Here is a 24019-nt window from a genome sequence, read left to right as displayed (position 1 = left end):
AAAGGCTTGTTTACGGTGTACTGATGTGTTTCAGGTTGCATGTTGCTCTATAAGCATACAGAATCTTCTAAATTATAATCGTATTCATCCAAGTTGGATAGTCACTGAAAAGTCAATTGGTAGTAGAAATCTGGATGGGACGGCAGTTCAAACAATGGTTTGATAACCATCTATCTAGCTATCTATCTATCTATCTATCTATCTATCTATCTATCTATCTATTTATCTATCTATTTGAAGAATCACATTAGAATTAAACTTTTTCTTAACACTACTCGTTAAATAGTGTTACACATTAACTACGCCCCATTTCAGGTGCTGCATCCTTCAGACAAACAACAGACAGATTACGGCCGTCCAATTCCGTCCCATTTTGAAGGTTTCTTCAAGTGTGGCCACTGCGAACTGCAGGATTTTGCATTGGCTTCATTTTTCAACACCAGAGGTTGCTGCTTGATTCTGACATAACAATGGCATTAATTTTTAGAATTCAACTCTTGGTAATTGGAAATGTTTTATTTTAAAAACAATGAGACCAATCCTTTAAGTACAATTAGTGAGACTTCAAATCTCTTCCATGCCACAACGGTCGCCTAAAAAACAAACCTCCTATTTTGAGCACAGGAGAATCCCAGAAGCAGCATTTTGAACAATTAAAATCTTTGTAAAATATGTATCAGCGATGTGCTGGAACATTTGAGAACACAGTCGTGGGACATGATGACACAAACATTTGAAAGAACGCAGCCTTGCAGCAAAGATGAGCGTCTCATTGTTCAGACTTTGTTTGCACTGTGTGAAAGAGTTTTGAGTTTGACTCCAGTTTCATTCTAAATTGTGAGATCACAGGGCGTTTGAATTGTTGTTGGTGATTCTCTGTGATAAAATCTTTAAAAAAAGAACAATGTGTTGAAGAATTAACAAAGCAGTTTTTGGCTTTAGTGCGTGCAGGTGGTCTATCCTCCTGTGTTCGGCTATTAACGTCTAATGTTGGTCCAGTCGTAAGATGAAAAGCTTGTGCAGGCTGTTACTGTTTTCAATTTCAAAGAGCTGTAATAAGAGACCTCCCTCAGGGGGAAGGAAGCATGTGTGCATGTGTGTGTGTGCGTGTGTTGAGAGACATTATAACTGCACCTGCACACATCTAGATCACTGGGTTAGTAGGGAATAAATATCAGGCGGTGAGTGGATTATATCACAACGTACATTTGTTCCACTTTAATCCTTAAAATATAATTTAGATTTCTTAAATAACCAGACAAATTCATGTTCTTGTTACTGTATTTACATCATTTATATTATCTGGGGAGGAAAATCCTGTTGTTTGTGTTACAGAGGAGCCTCAAACCAACCAGGAGCACACACACACACACACACACACACACACACTCTCTCTCTCTCGCTCTACATGACCTTCAGTTTGGCCTCACTGACCCCCTCCGCTCTCTACAGTACCATACAGTGAAACGTGACCTGCATTCAGTTGCTATCATGCTTCTAATTTAAGACACACACACACACACACACACACACACACACACACACACACACACACACACACACACACACACACACACACACACACACACACACACACACACACACACACACACACACACACACACACACACACACACACACACACACACACACACACACACACACACACACACATCCAGCTGGTCTATAGTTTAACTGTCTAACACACACACATACACGAGACAGTTTAGCGTAGCTCACAGAGATGTCATCACCCTCCAGCTGTAAGAAAAAAAAAAAATCACACATGGTTGTCACCTGTTTCACACGCTGGATGGCTGATTAATATTTGCAACCTTCTTTTTTTCCAATTCACATTCTCCCTTACTTGCACTTGTTTCTTTGAGTGAATCATTGCACTGATAATTACTGCATGTCAAAATGTAATCCACTGTGGAGTAGCTAGACTGTGATCAGAACATTTGAGTGAGGAGCGCTGGATACCTCTAACGATCAATTTCCGCCTTAGTTTTTTGGAATGAAAGGGAAGTAGATGTCAGGGCCGTTCTGGTTTGTGCAAAAGTTCAGAAGAAATGCATCTAATGACATCATAGTAACGCAGAAAGTCAAAGAACACTTTTCTATATTAGGAGCTTGATTGAGAAACTGAGGACATATTATACAGGATCATGGCAAAGTAAGTGGATTTGTGATTTGTAGCAAGAAATGTTTGAAGAAAACAAAGTATTTTCTATTTTGTATTTTGGTTTAAGTTGTAATCTTGCAACCTGCATTCATGTGAGCTTTCCCACACTCGCTGGACACATAAAGAGCAAGTTAAAGCAGAAGCACATTCATAATTTAAACAGATTTAGTTTTTTTGGATTCACATCTCTGACAAACATTTGGGATATTGATGCATCTGGTTGCAAATCGGCATTAAAAAGAAAAACAGTCAAACGTTGTGATCGCCATTTTCCTGTGCACAACAGCCTTACAGTGAGAGCGGCCACTCGTTTACAACACAACAGAGAACAGAGTGAACTACACCGAGTAGATTTAGAGGGAAGTATCCAAATAAAGACTCAACAAAAGGACGACACTCGGGCAAATCCCAAAGTTTGTCTGTGGACTCAACAGGACTTGCAGATTAAACTATTCGAGTCCAGCTTGAGGCTCATGCATGCTTTAGCATCCCCAGCTGTGTGTGACAGGTGTTCATACTTTCTCATTTATAGGATGCTGAGAGAGAGAGGACGTCCAAATATAGTTCCCAGCCTCGTGCACCGATGACAGGATGAAGTCTGCGTGCTAAAGTGGCTATGCTAAGTGCACTCATCAGACTGAATATGTTACTTACTCATGAAAACACTACGTACATCAGAGAGTAAGTACAACACAAGCAAGGATCTAGAATAAAGGGAACAATGTCAGTAAGAGCAAATGATCAGCTTTGAGTCTGATTGGACACACAGGTGCTGACAGGAAGTGACCAGAGGCAAAGCACAACATTGAGGGCAGTTCTTGAGAGCTCTAATCAGTATAGAAACCATCTTATAAGTTGTCGTTATCAAACAAAAACCATCGTCACAACCATCATCATCATCATCAATGATATGGAGACCATCATCATTAAGTTAGTAGGTATTCTTGAAAGAGCTGGGTCTTTAGCTTTTTCTTAAAAGTGCAGAGGGACTCTGCAGATCCAATGGAGTTTTAAGTTCAAATTGCAACAAAGTTCACTCTTAAGTGAGGGTGCAAACTCCAAACTGCAACATCTTGTACTAAAACACTGAGTTAAAGTGCTGTCACACTCGCACAAAACTCCTGAAAACATCCTGAAGTTTTCATTGGATGAACGCAAACAGCTGAACATTCACTCAGATTTGATCCAGAGTGTCTCCTGCCAGCCTCCTAGTATTTATTCTGCAGCAAGCCTGAGTAAGCTGATGTTTGTACCAGGCTGTAAACATGTTTATTCATGCTGTAAAAACTGATTTTTTTTGCCTGTTGTGTGTATATGACTTCCAGTGTTCCTGGAGCCAGCCTCTAGTGGACACTTGAGTAGGATGTAGGATTTTTGCACTTCAGCATTGGCTTCATTTTTCGAGACCGGAGGTTGCCGCTTGGTTTAACAAGATCAAAATAAAAACAAAAAGCAGCTTGGGAAGACTGATAGTGAGCGTGGATCAGCAGCGTCAGATTTGTGAAAAGAAATTCAAAGTGAACTCACAAACAGCACAAAGGTTTGTTTACACACTTTTTTTTCTCGTCTTGGAACTGCAAAACAGAAATGCACAAACGAGACATTGTTGAACACTGGGACCACTTTATTGCATCACATTAAGCTGCTGTTAGGTTTGTCCTATTGATTAGTTGGAGAACACTAAAGTCAGAGTTACTTCAGAACAGTAATTATCTACAGAATCAGGGCCGAACATCAGAGAGGGATTTTTGTATTCCCAAAGAAATCCACAGGCAAAACACGAGCGCATGGATAAAACAAACTGATGAAAAACAACTTGTTCATGTACAGAATAAAACCTCAGTCAAAACCATGGTTCTCAACGGCTTCTGAAGTAGAAGAAAAGTATAAAAAGAAGAGAGGGGAAATGTGGCACGGCTTCAAGCCTTTTTCCGGACGTCACCAGGTGATGGAGATCTGACAGGAAAACGAGTTCAGCAACAATTAGTTTTTACATGTTTGAAAAATAACATGAAACAAAAACAAATAAATAAAAAAATAAATTAAATTGGATAAAACTAGATAAAGACTTTCCCAGCAGCTCTCTCGTCGGTGTTAAATGTTGGACAGACTTTTTTTTTTTAAGTTGCATCAAATCAGCTGTAACGACCATCTAAAGGAAAAACACCTTTCAGAAACATTTACAGGAGGAGGGGAAGAAAGAGAGAAGATAATGACTGCTACCAAAACATCTTACAAATGTAGAAGATGAAAAATGTCTGAAAAGAACAAAAACGACAAAAATGATTAACCTGAAGGCAAATGAAACCTGTCCACGTGATGCACAAGCTAGCTCAGGCAGACAACTGAAGCTGCACAGATGCCATTCTCACAACCTCCAATCACACACATCCTCCTGACTGAGCGGTCTATTTATGCCTTTAGAGACAGGACAGTAGATAGAGTTGTAAATTGGGGGGAGAGAGAGAGAGAGGGGGACAGACGTGCAGGAAAGGAGCCACAGGTCGGATTTGAACCCGGGCATCCTGCTTGGAGGACTCCGTACGTGGGGCACATGCACTAACCACTAGGCCACCGGCGCCCCCAGGTGCTGCACTTAAGGCCCCACATCCACCCCAGCCTCCTCCTGCAGGGTCAGAGCAGAGGGGGTTTAAGATTTGATGTCATCACTCCTCAATTTCTGCATCGTAAATAAATCTACGAGGAGTGACGAGGTCAGAGTCTAGACGGAAAACTCAAACTATGAGCTGATGCAATGACTATTTCCAACACGCAGAATCGTCCGAATGAAACGTGAAAAATACAATTTATTTATTGAATTGACGGTATCCTGAGGTTTGAGATGTGGGGGGTGTTTCTCTGCTGCAATCATAGATATAAAAGTATCCTGTGGAATAAAACATGGCCAACGTTAGAAAACGCTCCTACAGGGGGAACTAAAATGTCTGATAAACAATGTAGTTTAAGTTGTGCAGAAAGTTTAACTTTGATGCTTTTGTTAAGGACGGATCAGTTCAGGAGTGAGCTTAGAGAACCTTTTATCTAAATGTCCTGGGCGTATCTCAGAAAAAAAATTATATTTGCAAAACGTTGCATAAAAAAAAAAGAGGAACATTCACGGCAGCAGAAAGTGAAAGTGTGAAGAGAGCAAGCTGAGAGTATTAAGCCCCGCCTCCACCACGTGGTCCGGTTCAGTTCTGTTCAGTACAGTACTGAGGGAAGGATACCAAAATAACTGATCTGTACCCTCCTATTTTTTTAGTACCCTTTTGTTGGGGTACCAAGCGTACCGATCCAACCCTAAAGGTTGGAGCTAGACACACTGCAGTCCGTTGATTGGTCGAAAGAATCATCACTTTTTGTGAGACAGCCGTAATAAAGGACAAAACACACCATGTATAAATATCCTGTGGATTTGGAGAGAGTAAATTAAAGGCTGTTTTTGCTTCTTTTGCAAAGACCTTCCTAGGAATCATTGATCTTTGATTATTGCATCACCTTATTCTTCTTTGTTGGATTTATTGGCTGTCTGCACTTTTGGCCTGACGCTGTGCCTTGTGGAAACTCAAGGTTTTACCGTACCAAACTGTACTAAACCAAACCGGACCGCTTGGTGGAAACGGGGCTTCTGTGTGTTACAACACAACAACACCTTTACAGAACACTGCTCAATCTGCACAAGACAGCATCAATAAACCGCAGAAAATCAGCGATAATTTGAAGCTTTAAAAAAGTAAAAAATAAATCATGTTTACAATGAGCAAGAAAATGTCCAACACCGGCTGAGGAAAGATCATAAAGTAAGACTTGGAAGAATAGTTTGAGGAAGCTAAAAGCAGAATGAAAAAGCCTCCCTCCACAGTTTCTTTTTTTATTCCTCCTCATGTAAGACTTTGACACACCCGGTGGAAAAAGTCCAAAGCGGTCCGATCTCTTTCCCTTTGCCTCCTTATTTCCCCCACAACATCCTTCCCTTTTGAAGAAGACGTACAGCCTGCGGTAAGCGGAAGCGGAAACTTGCAGGAATGATCGGTGCAGTTTGGAAATCGAGCTTATAGAGACGAGAGGAAACAACAAAGTGTCTTTCCATTTGACGTCTCGCTTTAGTTTGAATCAAACCTGGGAAATCCTGAAGAGAGATCTCAGGTCTTTAGTTTGATGTGCTTCACTTCACATTTTCTCTCTCTTTGTCGCCCTCAGAGCGCGGTCCTTTTACTTCCAGTGTTAGGAGCTGAGGAAACTTCAAGGGAGACTTCAGGACAGGAAACACGGCCAGTGAACCTCTCGGGGTTATTCTCGCTTCACTTAAAATCTGTCTGCCAAAAATGACAGCACAAGCACAGTGTGTACCGAGAAGTCCCTTCGTCCTCGGCCTGTCTTAAAAAGAAGAGTTGTTTTTTTTCTCCTGGAGACAGGAGCTCCTCCCGTCTTTGTCCTCTGCTCCAAGGGTTTAAGGAAAGAATCTATCTTGACCCCGTCCGGGTCATAGGTCTGTGACTTTGTTTTCTACGGCAGCAGCGATCTGTTGGAGCCGATAACCGAGCTGCATCTTCTGCGCTGTGGAGTCCTCTTCCAGCGCGGTGATGATCTGAGACAGACGGAAAATCAATGACATTATCATGACGTTTTTAACAGACAGATCTCAAACGGTGTCATTCTTTGTGGAAGGGAAAAGCTGAGGGAGTGAGGGAGACATTTTTGCAATAGATTACACTCTAAACCAGGGGTGGGCCAAACGCGGCCCCCATCAACCCTCAACGTGGCCCTCAGGTCAATTTTTAGACATCAATTAATATGAAACATGAAGAAAACATGACAAAATCTGCCATGAAATCATGAAAACCAGAAATATGTCCATAATAATATTTGATCACTGGTATATGTTGAGTTAAATTTGAGAAATAATTCACTGTAATCTTTTTTGTATTCTATAATTTGGCCCCCTGGCAGTGAGAATTAAATGAACGTGGCCCTTGCTGTGACTTGCTGTTTCCCATCCCTGCTCTAAACAGACTCAGACTGTATAAACATATGGACAACATGACTGCTACCCCAAAGTGACGCCCTGTACAACTTCAACACGCTTTAGGCCCGATTGTTAAATTATACGACTCATTTTGAAGCCCGATCTCGTGTCAACCACGGCCAGATCAGCTGTTCCAGACCGGTCAGATGGTTCTCTGTGTGTCGTACAACTTCACACACTCATACAGTAGGAGCAGAGCCACGAGCCCATTCCCCGACTCCAGGGCTTCTTTCCTGATTGCACCTTCATAAAACTTGCAGATGGCATTTGAAAGTCTTATTTGTTATGATTTTGCTGCTAGTTAGCATGTTTTTTTAAGATTTCTTTTGGGGGGCTTTTTGGGCCTTTATTGGAGAGATAGGACAGTGGATAGAGTCAGAAATCAGGGAGAGAGAGAGAGAGAGGGGAATGACATGCGGGAAAAGAGCCACAGGTCAGATTTGAACCTGGGCCGCCCGCTTGGAGGACTACAGCCTCCATACATGGACTGCGCCACCAGCGCCCCTAGTTAGCTTGTTTTTATTGGTGACGCGTGTGCGTGTGTGTAAATGAGGGATTGTTCTTGCCAGTGTTTGTACTTAAACGATACATATCAGGCAGCTGAAACACACACATCCATCTGACTTCAGACTCCATCTGTGGGAGACTTCAAAGGAAGCTTGTCTCGATTTAACTCGTAGAGTGAGCTCTCAGGTCAGACTCCACAATCGAGTCGTACGGGGTGAGCACAGTGTTAGCTAGAACGGTACAATGTACACCTGGCTTCAGAACACAGAAGGCTAAAGATACACAGTCATAATAAAGTGATAAGTGCTGTGCAAGGAGGTTTGAATATTTAACTCCTGTCTCACTGTGAACACTTGAAGAGACACAGAGATGGTAAATGATGTTGAAATGCAGTCGTACCACAGACGGGCACGCCGTCAAACCCACCACTCATGTTCTTGGGCTATACTCACTTGATCGTAGTATTTGTTGATGTACTTGTACAGCTCGTGTAAAGCCACAAGGCAGTTGACCTCGGCGGTATAATTCTGTTTTAAGAGAGTAAAAATAGAGCGTCAGGGGGGGTGTTCAAAACTGCATTGGTTTCCCATACATATTTCATTTTAGACTCCACACGTAGCTTGTTAAAGCACGCACCCAGAAGGACCTGAAATGATTTATGCTTTCAACCCTGCGCCTCCCAAAAAGGGTTAGGGTAAGTTAGTTTTTGCAAAATTGGAATACAAGAGCGGGTAACGTACGCGAGAGAGTTCTGCAAGAGCCGAGTTCATCTCCTGGTCACTGGCTGAGATGGTCTGACGGATGTCTGCGTAATACCTGCGGGGAGACGAGCCAGGGCAGAAAAACACAAATACAAAACACTCTATTGTTATTTAAACTTAACAGCGTTTCCTTAAACATGATTTCGACACTGCAGTAACGCAAACTGAATCACATTCACCCTGGACGTACACGACCTGCCGATGGCTGCCTCGGTGCTATGCTCTCTCTCAAACTTTCCTTTTGCGTTCCTCATCGCTGCACTGTTGTCCTACTTAGGCACATACACATGAGTTTCATTTTGGGGATTCATGTTTTTATAAAGAGAGCAAAAATAACCTGAGTCAAAATCCTGGTATGTTTGAACATAGCTGGCTGATAAAGCTGATGAAAGGTTTCTGATGAAATGTGCATGCAAATCCCTGTATGTAGCGAAGCTCTTAAAGGTTGTGAGTGTGTGTGTGTGTGTGTGTGTGTGAGAGTGTGTGTGTGTGTAAAGACTTGAGCTTAAAGCTGCTTTATTCATATCAGATCTGCAGTTTAAATACCCAAATAAAAACTGTGTTCAGTTTCCTACCCAGTGTTTAGAACAAGATGTAAATACAGAAGTATAAAATCATTATCAGATAAAGTGTGTTAGGTGTGTGTTAGGTGTGTTAGGTGTGTTAGGTGTGTGTTAGGTGTACATGTGGTTATACAGTAACTTATTTGAATCACATTGGAAACATTAGCTGTCAGTTGAAGTCTGCTGCCCCCTGCTGGAAGTAAAAAGCTGTTTCCCTAAAGTCTGCACGTGCAATGTTGTTGCATTTCACACCGAAGGTAACTTAACAGAATGATGTAGTCGCCTAACATGCAACATGATTATGCAAAAGGAAAACATGCTTTAGCTTTTGTGTTTAAAATTTTGACTACATGTAAACTTTCCTCCCATGGCCCTGAACCCTAAATTGTGGTCTATTCTCATATCAGTGAGGGAGAATGTGTGCAGAGAAAGATTTAGATCCCAGTTTTCTGCAGCAGTTAAAATCTTTAAAACAGACGTTGTGTTTAACGTTTTAATACATCACCGGTGTAATCTGCAGGCTCCAGCGTGCAGCAGACAGCAGTAAGTGTAGCGTCTGCTCACCGACCATCCATGCATGGAAACCCTGCAGGCTCAGTCTACCCTGTCTGGCACTGACAGATTGTCCTAGGCCTCACTCCCCCCTCCCCCCCCTCCAGTGTTTTTCATGCCCGGGATCAGTGGAGCAACTGGCTGCCATATTCTTACCTCTCCACCATCTGTTTGTAGCGCGGGATGTCTCTGGCATACAGCAACTTGTTGATGGGAGAGTCCTGTGCATGGAAGACAAATGGAGAAACATGTCCTGAATAACACAAAGGTCAAAGGTCATAGGACGCCATTTTACCCATGCATGAAGTGCAAAACCCAGCTAGAGGACAGAATAAGACATATGATTTGTTGTTAGCAGCCAGGACAATCTGTCAGTGCCTCAAAGTGCTGAGCTCACCCGTCCCAGTTTGTGGTCAGCGATGGTGCAGGAATCCATGAAGGTCTGAGCGATGACGGACAGCACGGCGTCCACGTGGTCTGAGGTCTGCACGTCGAAGATGAACTGAGGGTTCTTCAGGATGTTGATCCAGAATCGTAGAGGCAGACTGTTTTTACAAAAGACGAGACGGAGGATGGAAACTTAGAAATCACCCACTGATGCAATTCACAGGGCAGCCATGAGCTAACAGCAGATGTTTGAGTCTGCGTCAAACATCCTGGTTTCAGTCAAATCACTTTTGGTGCAGCGTTTTGTTGAGTTGAGTTTAGTTTAGATTTTTTTAAATCTGGTGCAGAGTCAAAACATCTTCCCAAAATGACCCGGCCTTCTCTGCCCAGAAAAAAACACTAGCTGGACACGAGGTCTAAGACAGTCTTTGGTTCTTGGCAGCTTTGGGTGAAAATATTCCTGGGAACCTTAGAGTTTTTAAAACCTTTGGTTCTCTTTGATACTATCAAGTTTTCCAAATAACGGAGATTGTATTGTTTTAAAACACGGTATGGAAAAGAATCGACGTAGCTAACATTTCCACATTCTTAAAAGAGAGCGCTTTAAAATCTAAAAAAGCAGCTCTTCCAAACCTTCTCCATAATAGAAACACAGCACATACATGAATATAGAAGTAGCCCTGGTACTTGTACTGCATGTTTCTATCATCATTCAGATACTAAAAGAGAACCCTGTAGTACATGTCGATGTTGTGTGTGTGGTGTCTCTGCAGGAGGAACCTTCAGATTAAACTCCCCATGAATCATCCTCAACAATCAGGCTGTTCGCTCTCAATAACGTGACAGTAAAGTCATTTTCAGCGTGCCAAGGTTTTATTGATTTTTTTCATTGTATGTTCCTGCAACCGACCGGCACCTGAGGATGTGGGTTGGCTGTGCATGGGGAAACCTTGTTAGTTCCCATGAATCATGTTTATAACCTCTCTCACATGGCAACCCACTGGATGTTGGCCTGCTACCTGTCACTAAGCTTTCAGCTCTGTGTTCTTAAGCTGCTGCTGCTGGTCAGCGTACCTGTTGGTTTTCCAGATGTGGATGGTCTCAGGGTCTGCGATGCCGTGCTGCAGAGCCTGCTCGTCCAACAAGTCAAAGAAGTATTTGACGGCCAGAGGAACGGGACGACTGGTGCTGAGGATGGCGGTGAATAAATCGTCCACAAACTTCTGCAGCGTTCCCTGAGAGCGAGGAGAGAGCGAGGAGAGAGCGAGGAGAGAGCGAGAGAGGGAGAGAGAGAGAAGAGAGGGAGGGAGAGAGGGAGAGAGAGAGAGAGAGAGAGAGAGAGAGAGAGAGAAAGAGGGAGAGAGGGAGAGAGAGACAAATACACATGATTGATTATCAAATCTTAATCCAGCTCACATTCTGCACCCTGCATCTTAACACTCAAACATTTTGGTATATTGATACTTAACCACTTTAAGCTGAGAGAAAAATTAGTTGATGCGGTGTGTTAGTTCAACAGAAATATTAACGATGAATATTTGATATGTTTTGAATTATGTAGGTTCATAATGGAATAAGTCTGATATTATGGATTCTTTATGAAAATGCACCAGCAGCCATGTTAACAGCTGTTTGATCCGGAGGTTGGCCTGAAGTAAAAATATCAGCAAAATGTTCTAAGAATTAAGTCAAGATATACGCCAGGCGTGGCCTTTAGAAACCTTTCTAATGGAGCAGCATCACATGTTGACACTGATGGAAACATCAACTTTAACACTGCGGACTTGACTCTTAGTAAAAAATCATTAAGACAGTAAGCATGACAGATTGGCAGGCCTTTTCTTCTTACCTTCATGGAGAGCAGGCGAGTGAGGTAGATCTCGGGGATGGCCTTGGCCCTCTCGCCCCCCCTCTCCCTCACGCTGCCCCTCCTGTGCTTGGGCAGCTCCGACTCCTCGTTGGCTTTGACGAGGTGCCAAAGTCTCACTCCCCCGTCCTCCCCGTCGTCCAGCATGGGGGTCTCTGAAAGGAAAAAAGTATTTATTTATTAGTTTGGTTCTGATGGACACACGTCATGACCGTGGTTAATGATCTGACTGCAATAGAAACCTTAAGTTTTGAAACGATGACAGATATTAAAGCACACACAGAAACACTCGTCATTCAGCAGTTTGAATCATCTCACTCCGCTTTTTACAAACAATTTAATATCTGACTTTTATTTGAACTTTTCCACTTCCTGCCATCCAGAAGCACAGATCATCCTGAACGTGTACACAGCCCAACAGCACCCCCCGCTGGTCATTCAGACTCTGTGCACCTTTAAAATTACAACTTGACTTTTCCAATTCTGTTATAACACATGCAATATATATATATGATCTGTTGTACTGGTGGAAAGTTTGATGTCGAAACACTGAACAGAAAATCTATTTAGGCAAACAAGACTCACTCTCTCCCGGCATGTAATCGTGGCTGTCATGGAGGAGGTGTTTGGTGTTCCTGGGGACGAGGGCGACCGTCGCTCCATCAGGGACCTGCAGCGAGGTTAAAGAAGACCGTTTAAAAACAGATTCACTCTGTGTGTGCATTCATGGTTCTGTGTAGGACTTGTGCAGACCTTGTAGTGTTGCAGTGTATTCAGGCGCTTCCATGAGCCTTGTACCACCGACGTCAGGTCCTCGTCTGATAGGATCAGGTGACCGGCTACACCTGCACGCCACTCTGCAGGGAGAAATGATTGGGCAATCTCATGTAAGCTGCTGCAGACGTTTGTGGAAATAATAAAACTCAAATCGTGCAAATAAACCGATCTCACCGAGGTGCAAGGAGTCGATGTGCGGCCTCTGGGAAAAGGAGGTTCCCTTCCACGCTTGTTCCAGAAGTTTCTCCTTCACCTGAGTGATGGTGTCACAGTCCAGGACTTTGGTGGGTACGGTCTGGTTTATAGCGCCTCCAGTGGCGGCTGCAGCTGGCATCACGACATTCAGGGTCTGGACGAATGAGAAGGAGCGCGGAACTGTTATGATGCCACGTTGCAGAGTTTTTTAGCGGTGGGGGAGTGTGTCAGTTATGATGTAATCACGAGGTCCCGCCACTTTTTAAAGCATGTTTGTGTTTGTTTATCAGCACCAAACTAAAAATAAATCCTCTGCAAGCACAAGATGAATCTTTAGTGATGTGACCATACACTAAGTGGTTGAACACATAAGCCGATGCAGCTTTAGAAAACGCAAAAAAATGGACCAAAACACAAACAAACGGAGCGACAGTGGAGTCGAGTAGTAGCAAAACAGCGTCTTCTTTTCAACCGTGCAATCAGCATGAAACCCAAAACAACCGGGCTGGCTGACATGATGTCAGAGCTCTTATGGGCAGTGACAATGCAAACAAAAAATAACCCCAAAAAAATGAACTTTGAGGTTCCCTCCACACAACAAAAGGAGGATAAAGCCAAGAAAAAAGTTACTCTTGTGTACACATTGAGTTGTCTTGACTGTTTTGTCACACCTCTAAAACAGGTGATATATGAAACCTTTCCTTGGCTAACATCCTGTATTCTGTGTGTGTGTGTGTGTGTGTGTGTGTGTGTGTGTGTGTGTGTGTGAGACTGTGTGTCTGTGGCTGTGTGTGTGTGTGTGTGTGTGTGTGTGCATGTGTGTTCTCACCAGCGTGCGGTACTCCACGTCCTCACGCAGCAGCCGGTTGTCGTTCAGCGTGTACTTTGCTTTCCCGGTCACAGCGTCCACGGGTCCTTTATCCACCTGGTGCTTAATGGCTCTGAACAGCATGTAGAACGACTCCCCCGCTGATTCCTGGACGAGGACATGAAGACGGGGGACACTCATCAAAGTGTCATTAACAACAGAATTCAATTTAAGAGTCTTTCCCTGATAGATCTGAAACAAGCGGTCACCTTGACTTCTGAGCAGAATGACCGCTTGTGGGGGAGGATGAGCTATTCTTTTTTTTTTTCTTTTTAAGATTTATTTTTGGGCTTTTTGTGCCTTTATTGGAGAGATAGGACAGTGGATAGAGAGAGACCACTAAACATACCCTCAGGAAGGTAAAGAGACAGATGGACATCCAGTTCGTCAGGAGCTTCTCGACCACCGACTCCGTTCTGGAGAAGAGAAACGTGCACATGTAAGCAAACAACATGAGGAACAATTTGTGGGTATAAACCTCTGACTGACTCCGCCTCTCACCTCCTGAGCATCAGTTTGGGGTTCTTGGCCACATACTGTTCCACCAGATCGTTGAGCAGAGTCTTCAGGATGTCTGTGAAGTACTCCAGTTTGCCGTGCAGCGCCACAGTCAGCAGGGACGCCACGTAGGCCCGGTCCCGGGGCGAGAACGTCCGCTGCACCTCCAGAGTGTGAATAAACTACAGAGACAACGGGGATAAGAAAATCTGACTCAGCTAATTTTAAGAGCAAATTACTCTGAAAACTGAATCAGATAAAAAGACGAGAATACGTCGATAACAATCTGTTGCTGGGGTGAAGTGTGGTTATTAAAATACTTAATTTCATCCTAAAATAAAACATGTGATTTTATACTTCCTCCCCGTTGTCTGACCTTTGTGAGAAAGAGTTTGCTGTTGAGCAGGTTGGACAGCTGAACCAGGCCTTGCTCCACAGTCTGCCTTCTGCTCTCTGGTACGTCCAGATCTCGTCTCAGTGGCGACTCCTGGTGGCCCGGAAAGAAAATGCGCTCGGCGTAGGCCCGGTAATCCAGGAAGGGAATCCCGGAACCCACCAGATCACTGGACATGTCCATCATCTCGGTCATCAGATCTGAAGGAGGAGGGGTTTAAAGATTTGAGTGCCTTCTTTTTGTTTTTTAAATGAGTGTAGTTTTTTATTTTGAAGTTTTGTACCTGTGAACTCCTTCTTACAGCGATCCCTCACACTGGTCTCCAGATTCTCCAGCTGGATCTGAACCTTCTTATAGTCCCTCATGGCCTGTTTGCTCTTCCTCCTGATCATTTCAATTTCATTTGTAAAAAAAACATTTAGGTCAACAAAGAAGAAAAGGCTTTAATCTGATAACAAAAAAGAAGTACGTATCATTGAAGCTCATTTCTCTAAACATTGCAGCACATGTTTTACCTGTATATGAGCACTATGATGAGCACAATCAGAGCCACTATGGAGGCTCCCACGCCGACTCCGACCTGAGCCTCCAGCGGGAACGTGGACTGAGCCTGAGTGTCGTACTGGACTCTGCCCAGGGAGAAGTTCAGATTCCCCATTTTCACCTGGGAAACACAAATGTAGAGTTTTACACAGAGAAGGAGGCTAAATGGTAACCTACACATTCACACACTGATGGTAGAGGCTGCTGTGGAAAGTGACCATCAGAGGTAACTAATCCATTCATACACATTCATAAGTCAGCCGGAGCAATTCAGGGTTAGGAGTCTTGCCCAAAGACACATTGGACACGTTTCCACAGAAGCTGGGGAACAAGCCAAACCTTCCAGCTGAGAGACGACCGACTCTACCAACCAAGCCACAGCCACCCTACAGCTGCCACAGGGTAACTACTGTCCAATTCAGCCTGATTTATACTGAGACTTTTGAGTTGTATGACTCATTTTTCAGGTCAGGCCAAATTTAAAAAATAACTCATAATGCACTCTGTGAGTAGTTACACACATTAAGATTTTTAGTTATAGTCCACTGCACAGCTCCTACATTGCACCTTTTGTACATTTTGTGTTTTTTATTTTCTATATCTTATATTTAACATTTTTAAATTCTATTTTATATATTGTAATATCTTCTTATACTGTATTATTTAAGTTGTTGCTAGTTCTGCTTTATTTCCTTGTTAATTGTTTCGCACCAATACACCAAGTCAAATTCCTTGTATGAGTAAATGTACTTGGCAATAAACCCTGATTCTGATTCTGAAAACACTTAGCAGCTCAGTCTGTTGGAACATGGTTTAGAAACTAGGAGGCCACCAGTTCAAATCCCTGTGGGGACTAAATCACTTCCTGAGCACTGTCAAGGCTGCTCTCATGTCTCACCGTGAACTCAGGCAGACTGTCCATGCCGTCCTGCTTCTTGCCGGTCACTGATGGCTGCTGCGCCGGAGGTTCACAGTACAAGTGGTTGTGGGTCAGGGTCTTCACTGAACACACCCCCTCCCCTATCCGAGCCTCCACCTCATGTTTGTAGATGGCTAGATCCAGGTTCTCGCCCTACGTTAAAAAAAAAACAATGTGTGAAAGCCAGGGTAGTGAAACATTCTTCTTGGATGGTGTTTCATGTTTTTTTGTCATCGATATAACCCACCTCCACAGAGATGATGCTTCCAGGTTTGTGGTGGTACGCCGTGTTGGGGTCGTTCCGGTTCAGCGAGTAAAGCTCTGGGTTGGGCTCGTAGCTGAAGGCCTCGTTCCCAACGCTGCCGAAGTCAAAATGGAGGCTGTCCAACAGGAAGTGGACTTTGACCCTGGCCCTCCTGGCCTCTTGGCCCACAGCCGGGGTCGGACATGAGATGAGGGAGGAGCTGTTCACCGTGCAGAGAGACTCGTACTGGAGGAGCACATTGACATCAGGTTTATTAAAGATATTTATAGACTCATATAGTTAAAAGGTTTTATTGTAAGACCATACACACTCACCTGTTTGACATGACAGAGGGTTCCCTCGGGGCAGTCCGCCTCGGGTACGATCCTCCTCCATCTCTTCACTGAACCCAGAAGACTCTGTCCTCTGTTCAGGCTCCCCTCTCTCCTCCTTATGATGCTCCTCCTCCTCCTTGGAGGGAGGGTATCAGGGGGACTGAGGGTCACTCTCATTTTGGGCTCTTGGACCACATCCAGGTTCTTACCAGAGACTCTGATGACCCGGCCCCCACTGAAGAAGAAATCAGAGTCATTGTTTTCATGTTTATGGTTCATATAAAAATAATAAAAGACAACCTGTCTCCTCTTTTCACATTTTTCAAAGATCGGCTCACTGACAGACTGAAACTAGATGAGACGGATGACTACCTGAGAAAGCTTTTGGACGGAGCAGCCATGGTGATGTTAGGGTTTGGGGTGTAATGATACACCAAACCATGTAGATGGCGCTCTGCCCCTCCAAACCGCACAGTGATGCCGTGCTCTCCCGTCCTGTTGCTGCCTCTGGTCAGACAGCGGATCTGATCCTCCTGGATGTTCAGCCTGAGCAGAAGACGTTTGTTTTAAAAACCATTTGGTTTAAAGATATTTAAACAAACTGACACCATTACAACTTCTACTGTTAAAAATCAGTCGTCTTCATTCATAGTCACTTACACCATACAGAGCACTCCCCCGATGAGGACGCTGACCTCACTCGGGTGCCCCGTCCTCAGCCTGCGGCCTCTGATGGTGAGAGCCGAGCCCCCCGCCTTGGGCCCTCTCTGGGGGAAGATGCTGCTCAGTACAGGATCCTGGTGATGGAGAGACGAGGAGAAGAAGAAGAAGAGGAAGAAGAAGGAGAGGGGTGAAAGATGAATGACTGAAAGTGAAATCAATAATCCGATACAGAGCGTGTGATTTATTGGGAAGATAAAAGAGACGGCAGGGCATTCTGGGAAAGGCTGGAGGGGCTGCCTCACAGCCAGTCTGTCGTAAAGCAATTCATTAGCGTGTCACTCGGGCCAATTAATTAAAGGCCGTCGTCAAAACCTACAATCCTTTTACTGCAGCGTAAATACGGAGGCCTGTTACTTCATTGCATTGCGCTGCTTCACTTATGTTTAACGAGGAACAATCTCAAGTGAAGCCTGATTAATCGACGCTGGATGCTGGATGCTGGATGCTGGATGCTGGATGCTGGATGCTGGATGTTGGATGCTGGGAGCTGACGTCAACTTAATAAACAAACTCAGACCTCACACAGCTACTGCATGGTTACATACAATGCCAGTCGGTGTTCCGGATGTTGTATGAGATTGCTGACAGGTCACATGTGTATCACTTTCTCCTAATGAGGCATTACAGGATTAGTTTGAGAATGATTCCAGAGGGACCCCCGCTTCCCCCCCTACCCCCCCTCCAGCGAGGTCTCTGTGCGGTCCGTTTTGGTCCACACCCAGCAGCCATTACCGCGCTCTCATATCTGCAGCTGAACCAAACTCAGAGAAGGAAACATGCACAAATTCAAAGTAAGTGCTGCTTGTGATCCGGGTGTGAAAATACCCAGGAGATATCTTTGTTTTCTAAATGCTTGTTTACTCACTTGAGCATGAGAGGACTCGCTTCAAGGGTGTAGCAGATGTAGCAGCGGGGGTTTTTACAAAAACAGCAGGTTACACTCGGCTTTCTGCAGTTTAAAAAAAAAAAAAAACTCCCCCCAATGTTGTCTGACTAACTTTGACTTCAGTCTTCTGTGGCTCCAGATTGGAGCCGCTAAGACGGGCCTCAACTGATTTAGTGAAGGGTTTGGTCTGCAAAAGAGTCTCAGAGTACGGTGTTTAAATTTTTAAAACCGTCATGTAAAATTCAGACGCGCCGTGTTCTCACTGCAGAAATAAAGCTCGAGGGGAGAGGAGAACTCTGTTGACTGATCTTCAGCAGGTACACACAAACCGACATCAACCCTCAAGATGCTGCAGTGTAGTTACTCTCTAGCTGTTGTGTTTTTTTTGGGGGTTTTTTTATATTTATTTTGGGCTTTTTCGTGCCTTTAATTCAGAGAGAGGACAGTGGATAGAGTCGGAAACCAGGGAGAGAGAGCGGGGAATGACATGCAGAAGGGGGCCACGGGTGGAGGCGAACCTGGGCCTACCGCTCGAGATGAGAGTCTCAACACATGGGACGCGCGCCCTAACCACTGCGCCACCAGCGCGCCCCTAGCTGTTGTGTTTTTAACAGTAATTTGAAGAAGGTTTTCTGAACGATGATCTATAAGAGACAGATTTCAGCTGTTAAAATCTGCTCCTTTCACCAAGTTTTAAACTGCAGGTATCGCGCTGCAATGACATCGACAAACTCACAGCAAGAAAGAGAACGCCTGTTACGAAAAGAATGAAGTGTTTGTGTTTTTTTATCCATTTTAACAGCTTAATGCAAATACTGTTGACATGTGCACGAGCAGGAAGTAAGAGAAAATGGTCACTACTACAGATGTACAAGCAGGAGGGCTGTTTTTATTTTAATCATTCATGTGTTTGCTTAATTCTCTCAGTATACTGGTTTCTTGAGTGCAGCCTAAAAAAAAAAGGTAAGATGAATTTACCTGGAAGCTGAAGACCTGAGCTGACAGTCCGAGCCCTCCTCCCCTCACTTTGACCGAGGCCTGACCGCTCTTCTCGCCGCCACTGCTCGTAGTCTCACAAACGATCCTGCAAGACGAAGACATGAGGTTGTCAAAATAAGAAAATGTTGGCAATAAAAAAAGTTATTTTTAAAAGCAGTTTATGACCCGTTGGAACGATGACTTGCCTTGAGGAGACTTCATATCTGCTGTGGATGACGCTGCACGGGACTCCCGCCACTGTCACCGAGTTCTGGATGTCTTCAGCTCTCTGACCCAGGTTAGAGCCGGAAATGGTCACCACTGTCCCGCCCTCCACAGGACCTGAAACAGGGTCCAACTGGAACACAAGAGAACAGAAATTTAACATATTTAAGTTTGAATATCGGCCGATATGCAGCTGTGCAGAGCTGCTGTTGATGAAAGTGTCATGTTTGTCAGATGGAGGAATTCAAATCTGACACATTTTTCAAACTACAACGAAATTCATCAATCTCTAGCCATTTTTGCATATGCACTCCTGAAAACATGCATGAGACACTCCCTGTGGGAAGCAGGCTGTCTCCTAAAGCTAGACATGATGTAAAAAGAAAAAAACAGAAGTGATGTACGAAGCAACAGAGCCCGCTAAAAGATGCTATAATGAGAAAATTTGCGCTTCTATCAATGCTACGTGTAGTTTTGCAGAATCATAATATGAACTAAATATACTGGAGAAAAGGAAACTTAATGCAGCAGGTTCATGTTGTGCACGATCATACAGGTGGCGTGCAGACAGTCTATGGTCACGCACCGATTGCAGGGACTAAATGTCACCACCCTCTATCACTCACTGGTGGTGAATTCACCTGATTACATCCAGCTGTATTCTCACATCAGCTCACTAAGACTGTCTGCAGATAAAATATGTCGAGGAGGCAGGAAGAGAAACTCCAGAGAAAGTCAGAGTGAAAACTTCTGTTTGCGTTCACACCTGCAGCCCGCCCTGAAAACTTTAGGAGTTTCTTTTTTTTCCCGGGAGTTTTGTGCAAGTGGAAACCCTGGTGTCTGATCTAAATATTTACAGAAAAAAACACCCTAATACCATCATAAGACGTAAATATATGTCATAATTGAAGTCCAAAATACGTACAGAAAACGTGTCAGTGTGGTTATTTTCAGCAGACGAGACGATCATAAGGGTGTCTTTATACGTCTCAAGGAAAAATCAATCAGACAGCTGCAGCTCATGTTCTCACTACACTAAGAAAGTGAAGCACATTAACAAGCAGTCTGTAAATCACTGCACTGGCTTCCTGTCTGCTCGACTGACGGTTAAATCTTATTACTTGTCTATAAAACACTAAATGGTTTCAGGTCTATGCACATATAGGAATTACTTTTGAGATATGAAGCCTCCAGCAACCTCAGATTATCTTTGTCAGGTTTGTTAAGAGTTTCAAGGACAAAAGGTCAACAAGGTAAGGAGGATGTATCTGTTATGTTTCATTGGGTGGCAGCAGGCTCAGCAGGTCGCCCCAGACGTCCCTCTCCCCAGCAACATTTTCCAGCTCCTCCTGGGGGAGTCCCCTAACATGAGCACTTGGTCTAACCCTGGGTCTCCTCTCTGTTGGACGTACCCGGAAGAGCTCCCGAGGGAGGTGACCAGGAGGAATCCTAATCAGATGCCCGAACCACCTCAGCTGGCTCCTTTTGATGTGAAGGAGAAGCAAGCTCCTCCCCCTTTCTCTCTAAGGATGAGCCCAGACACCCTCTGGAGGAAACTCATTTCAGTCGCTTGTATCTGCGATCTTATTCTCTCTGTCTCTACCCACAGCTCATGTCATGTCTGTGTTTTATCTGCTGAGATTACCTGCCACTGTAATACAACAATTTCACCATTTCTTCCAGACACACAAAGAAGCACCAACATGCATGGCTACAGCACATTCAAGACATCCATACATTCATATTTATTCTTCTAAAGCACTTTGTCTTGTACTGTATCTGATGGTGCGATATAAACAAACTTCCCCTGACTTTAAACTAATAAAATGAAGATGACAGTTCATATTATGTCTTGTTTTCTGACAGGGATGTTTTCCAGAACAAAAGACCAGATACACAATTTAAATCATGAGGAGTTAAAGTCTTCCTCCTCTCCTCTCATCTCCTTTCTTTTCTTTTCTCCCCTCCTCTCCCTCCTTCTCCTCTCCTCTCCTCCTCCTCTTTTCTTTTCTTTTCTTTTCTTTTCTCCCCCCCCTCTCCCCTCCCTCTCCCTCCTTCTCCTCTCCTCTTCTCCTCCTCTTTTCTTTTCTCCCCTCCTCTCCCCTCCCTCTCCCTCCTTCTCCTCTCCTCTCTTCTTTTCTCCCCTCCTCTCCCTCCTTCTCCTCTCCTCTCCTCCTCCTACTCCTCTCCTCTCTTCTTTTCTCCCCTCCTCTCCTCTCCTCTCCCCTCCCTCTCCCTCCTTCTCCTCTCCTCTCCTCTCCTCTCCTCATCCTGGAAAGAGTTTAAATAAAGGTTAAAGGATTCTTACAAAGTGGATGACAGGTGCAGGGCAGGTGTGCTGGATCTTATCGCTGCAGGAGTCCTGGTACACACAGTGGGAGCTGGCAGAACCCCCGCACCAAACACAGCCGTACTTCGGGTCGGCAGTGCGACACCGGCTGCAGTCTGAGCGACCCACTGAGCAGTTAAACAGAGTCACTGAGACAGAGGAGAGAGAGGAGAGTCAGTGAGGACATCAATTTAATATCAAATACGTACATGGGGACGGCTGTGGCTCAGTTGCTAGAGTCGGCTGTCTCCCAAACAGAAGGTCAAGGGTTCGATCCCCAGACCTGAAGTATAGAGACACGATAAAAAAGGTCTCACCGTAGAGATCCTCGGGGCTGTCGATGAGGAAGAAGTTCTTCCTCCTCACATTGATCTTGGCTGGATATTCCTCCATGAAAACAGAATAGGCGTACTGAAACACAGCACGAGCAGATAAACAGTTAAAGCAGCGATAGTGACAGACGTTATGAGCTGATGATATGCACACTCACATGCCCAGCTGGTGCAGATAGTGTCAAACTAAGCTCATATAAGATACAGCAAGGACACACGCAGCACATCAGGCAGATGATAGATTTCTGTAAATACAGCATGCCTCGGCCTTATTGCTGTTGGTTATGGCTTTCTGTTTATTGATTTACTCTGACTTAGTGTCATTATGAATGAAGCCAGATGGAATTTGATGCTTTTACTCACATTATCAGATCCTTTTTGATACACTTTACTTCCTCTGTGCTCTTGTCTTACACTTCCTATTTCTCAGGAAGCCATCCACTACACATAATTCTTAATTGTCCTGAGAACTATTTATGTTCTCTTGTATATACATCGCATCTCTCTCTCACATATACATACATATATATATATATATATATATATATATATATAAATAACTTTGAAAAAGTAACTTTGTGTGGCCTCCTTCTTTTGTTACCATGCCTGAGCCAGGTGGTTCAACAGATATGATAAAAATGGCCGCAGGGTGATTTGTTTCTGACCTGGTGCGGCTGGCAGGTGATCAAGTAGACTGATGGTTGTGTAGCATCCAGCTCCACGGAGGCGTCCACCACCACCAACTCGTTCTCCACGTCCAACACACACTCATAGTCCAAACTCTCATCCTGAAGCAGACACAGAAACACACGGTACATCAACTCGTTTGGACTCGACAAGGGAAACAGAGGATGAGTATTTAGTCATCAGTGTCTCTACAAACTTTAAACCAACATACTCCTGAACTGTGGAGGGCAGCGTTACACTCTACAGCCTGCTGGAACATCATTAGCATAAAAGAAGAAGAAGAAGAAGACACCCCCGCCATACTGAAGCCTCCGCCAGCGTCAGGCCTCCAACCCCCCCGCCCCCCCACACTCACGTTCACACAAAGAAGTTTAGCGCAGCAGACAAATTTGTCCTCGACTCAAGCTGCAGCTGCCTGTGGCCTGCATTGTTGTGTTAGCATGCTAATGTTAGCGCTCTTTAGTTAGCTCGTAGCTTCACATTGTATGTAAACTGACACAGAATGAATGAGATCTAAAAACTCTTACTAACATCCAAATAATCAGTGAGTATGTTCTTCTTCTCTCCAGTCCTTGACTAAAACAGCTTAATACGCAAGGGGAGGAGCCGGCCGTCTCGTCCATGTAAACACGGCTCTGACAACAACACAGCCAGCGGGACTCGAGCTTCTCCCTCATTGTAGACAGTCATGACTCAGAGACACATTTACACAGGATAGACTTCATTTCTGCTAAATTTATGTGTAACATGTCGCCCATTCTTCTTCCTCAAACATGAGGCTGATCACTTGATATTGGACGGTTCTGTTACCTGAAACAGGTGCAGGTGTTGTCCCACCAGAGTGATCTTTCTCTCCACATTCACAGGGAGCAGTGAAGAATCCTGGATGTTCTCCACACACGGACATTCCTGATGGCACATCATGAACCATTATTTAAAGAGAGATAACTAAACACAAAGGGGGAGAAGAAGATGGAGCAAGAGATCAAATTAACCCTTAAGTGCCTGCGGACGACACGATGTGAATATCTGCTCTGTGAAGAACTTATTTCACAGTTTCAGACGTTCACATGTTGTACAGGGAGTGCACTTAGGTGGTCTGTAGACTTGAGGTTGTATTTTACACAAACTAAAGAAAGTTATTTTGTATTAAACTAGTCCAAATGCATCGATAAATAAACTTCAAGATAAAAGAAGCTATCCAATCCTGTACAAAGTCCTACAAAAATGCCAGAAAT

At 44.2% G+C, this 24019-nt stretch overlaps 1 protein-coding gene across 4 annotated transcripts in view; it reads right to left on the bottom strand.

The window, feature by feature from the left end:
• Positions 1–1555: 1555 nt before the first annotated feature.
• The window catches only part of LOC109981534 (plexin-B1-like), a 67246-nt gene continuing 44782 nt past the window's right edge, over positions 1556–24019 (bottom strand). For all 4 annotated transcript variants that reach the window (XM_065961421.1, XM_065961424.1, XM_065961423.1 and 1 more), the window contains 27 exons: positions 23592–23690; positions 22760–22882; positions 22080–22173; positions 21742–21911; positions 19415–19566; positions 19209–19314; positions 17282–17418; positions 16994–17167; positions 16622–16856; positions 16290–16532; positions 16022–16195; positions 15096–15244; positions 14864–14964; positions 14563–14780; positions 14190–14368; positions 14038–14104; positions 13650–13796; positions 12800–12974; positions 12602–12705; positions 12434–12518; positions 11831–12003; positions 11056–11216; positions 9992–10139; positions 9751–9815; positions 8459–8534; positions 8171–8245; positions 1556–6773 (listed from right to left, as the gene is read on the bottom strand). In XM_065961421.1, the coding sequence (XP_065817493.1) occupies positions 6669–6773; positions 8171–8245; positions 8459–8534; positions 9751–9815; positions 9992–10139; positions 11056–11216; positions 11831–12003; positions 12434–12518; positions 12602–12705; positions 12800–12974; positions 13650–13796; positions 14038–14104; positions 14190–14368; positions 14563–14780; positions 14864–14964; positions 15096–15244; positions 16022–16195; positions 16290–16532; positions 16622–16856; positions 16994–17167; positions 17282–17418; positions 19209–19314; positions 19415–19566; positions 21742–21911; positions 22080–22173; positions 22760–22882; positions 23592–23690 (3735 nt within the window). In that variant the 3' untranslated portion in view covers positions 1556–6668. The remainder of the gene's footprint in view (positions 6774–8170; positions 8246–8458; positions 8535–9750; positions 9816–9991; positions 10140–11055; positions 11217–11830; positions 12004–12433; positions 12519–12601; positions 12706–12799; positions 12975–13649; positions 13797–14037; positions 14105–14189; positions 14369–14562; positions 14781–14863; positions 14965–15095; positions 15245–16021; positions 16196–16289; positions 16533–16621; positions 16857–16993; positions 17168–17281; positions 17419–19208; positions 19315–19414; positions 19567–21741; positions 21912–22079; positions 22174–22759; positions 22883–23591; positions 23691–24019) is intronic.

Source organism: Labrus bergylta, chromosome 12 (genome assembly GCF_963930695.1).
Source record: "Labrus bergylta chromosome 12, fLabBer1.1, whole genome shotgun sequence".
In the NCBI taxonomy this organism is placed as follows: Eukaryota; Metazoa; Chordata; class Actinopteri; order Labriformes; family Labridae; genus Labrus; species Labrus bergylta.
Note: the sequence above shows the minus strand (reverse complement) of the source record. Positions and strands in the feature narration are given on the sequence as shown.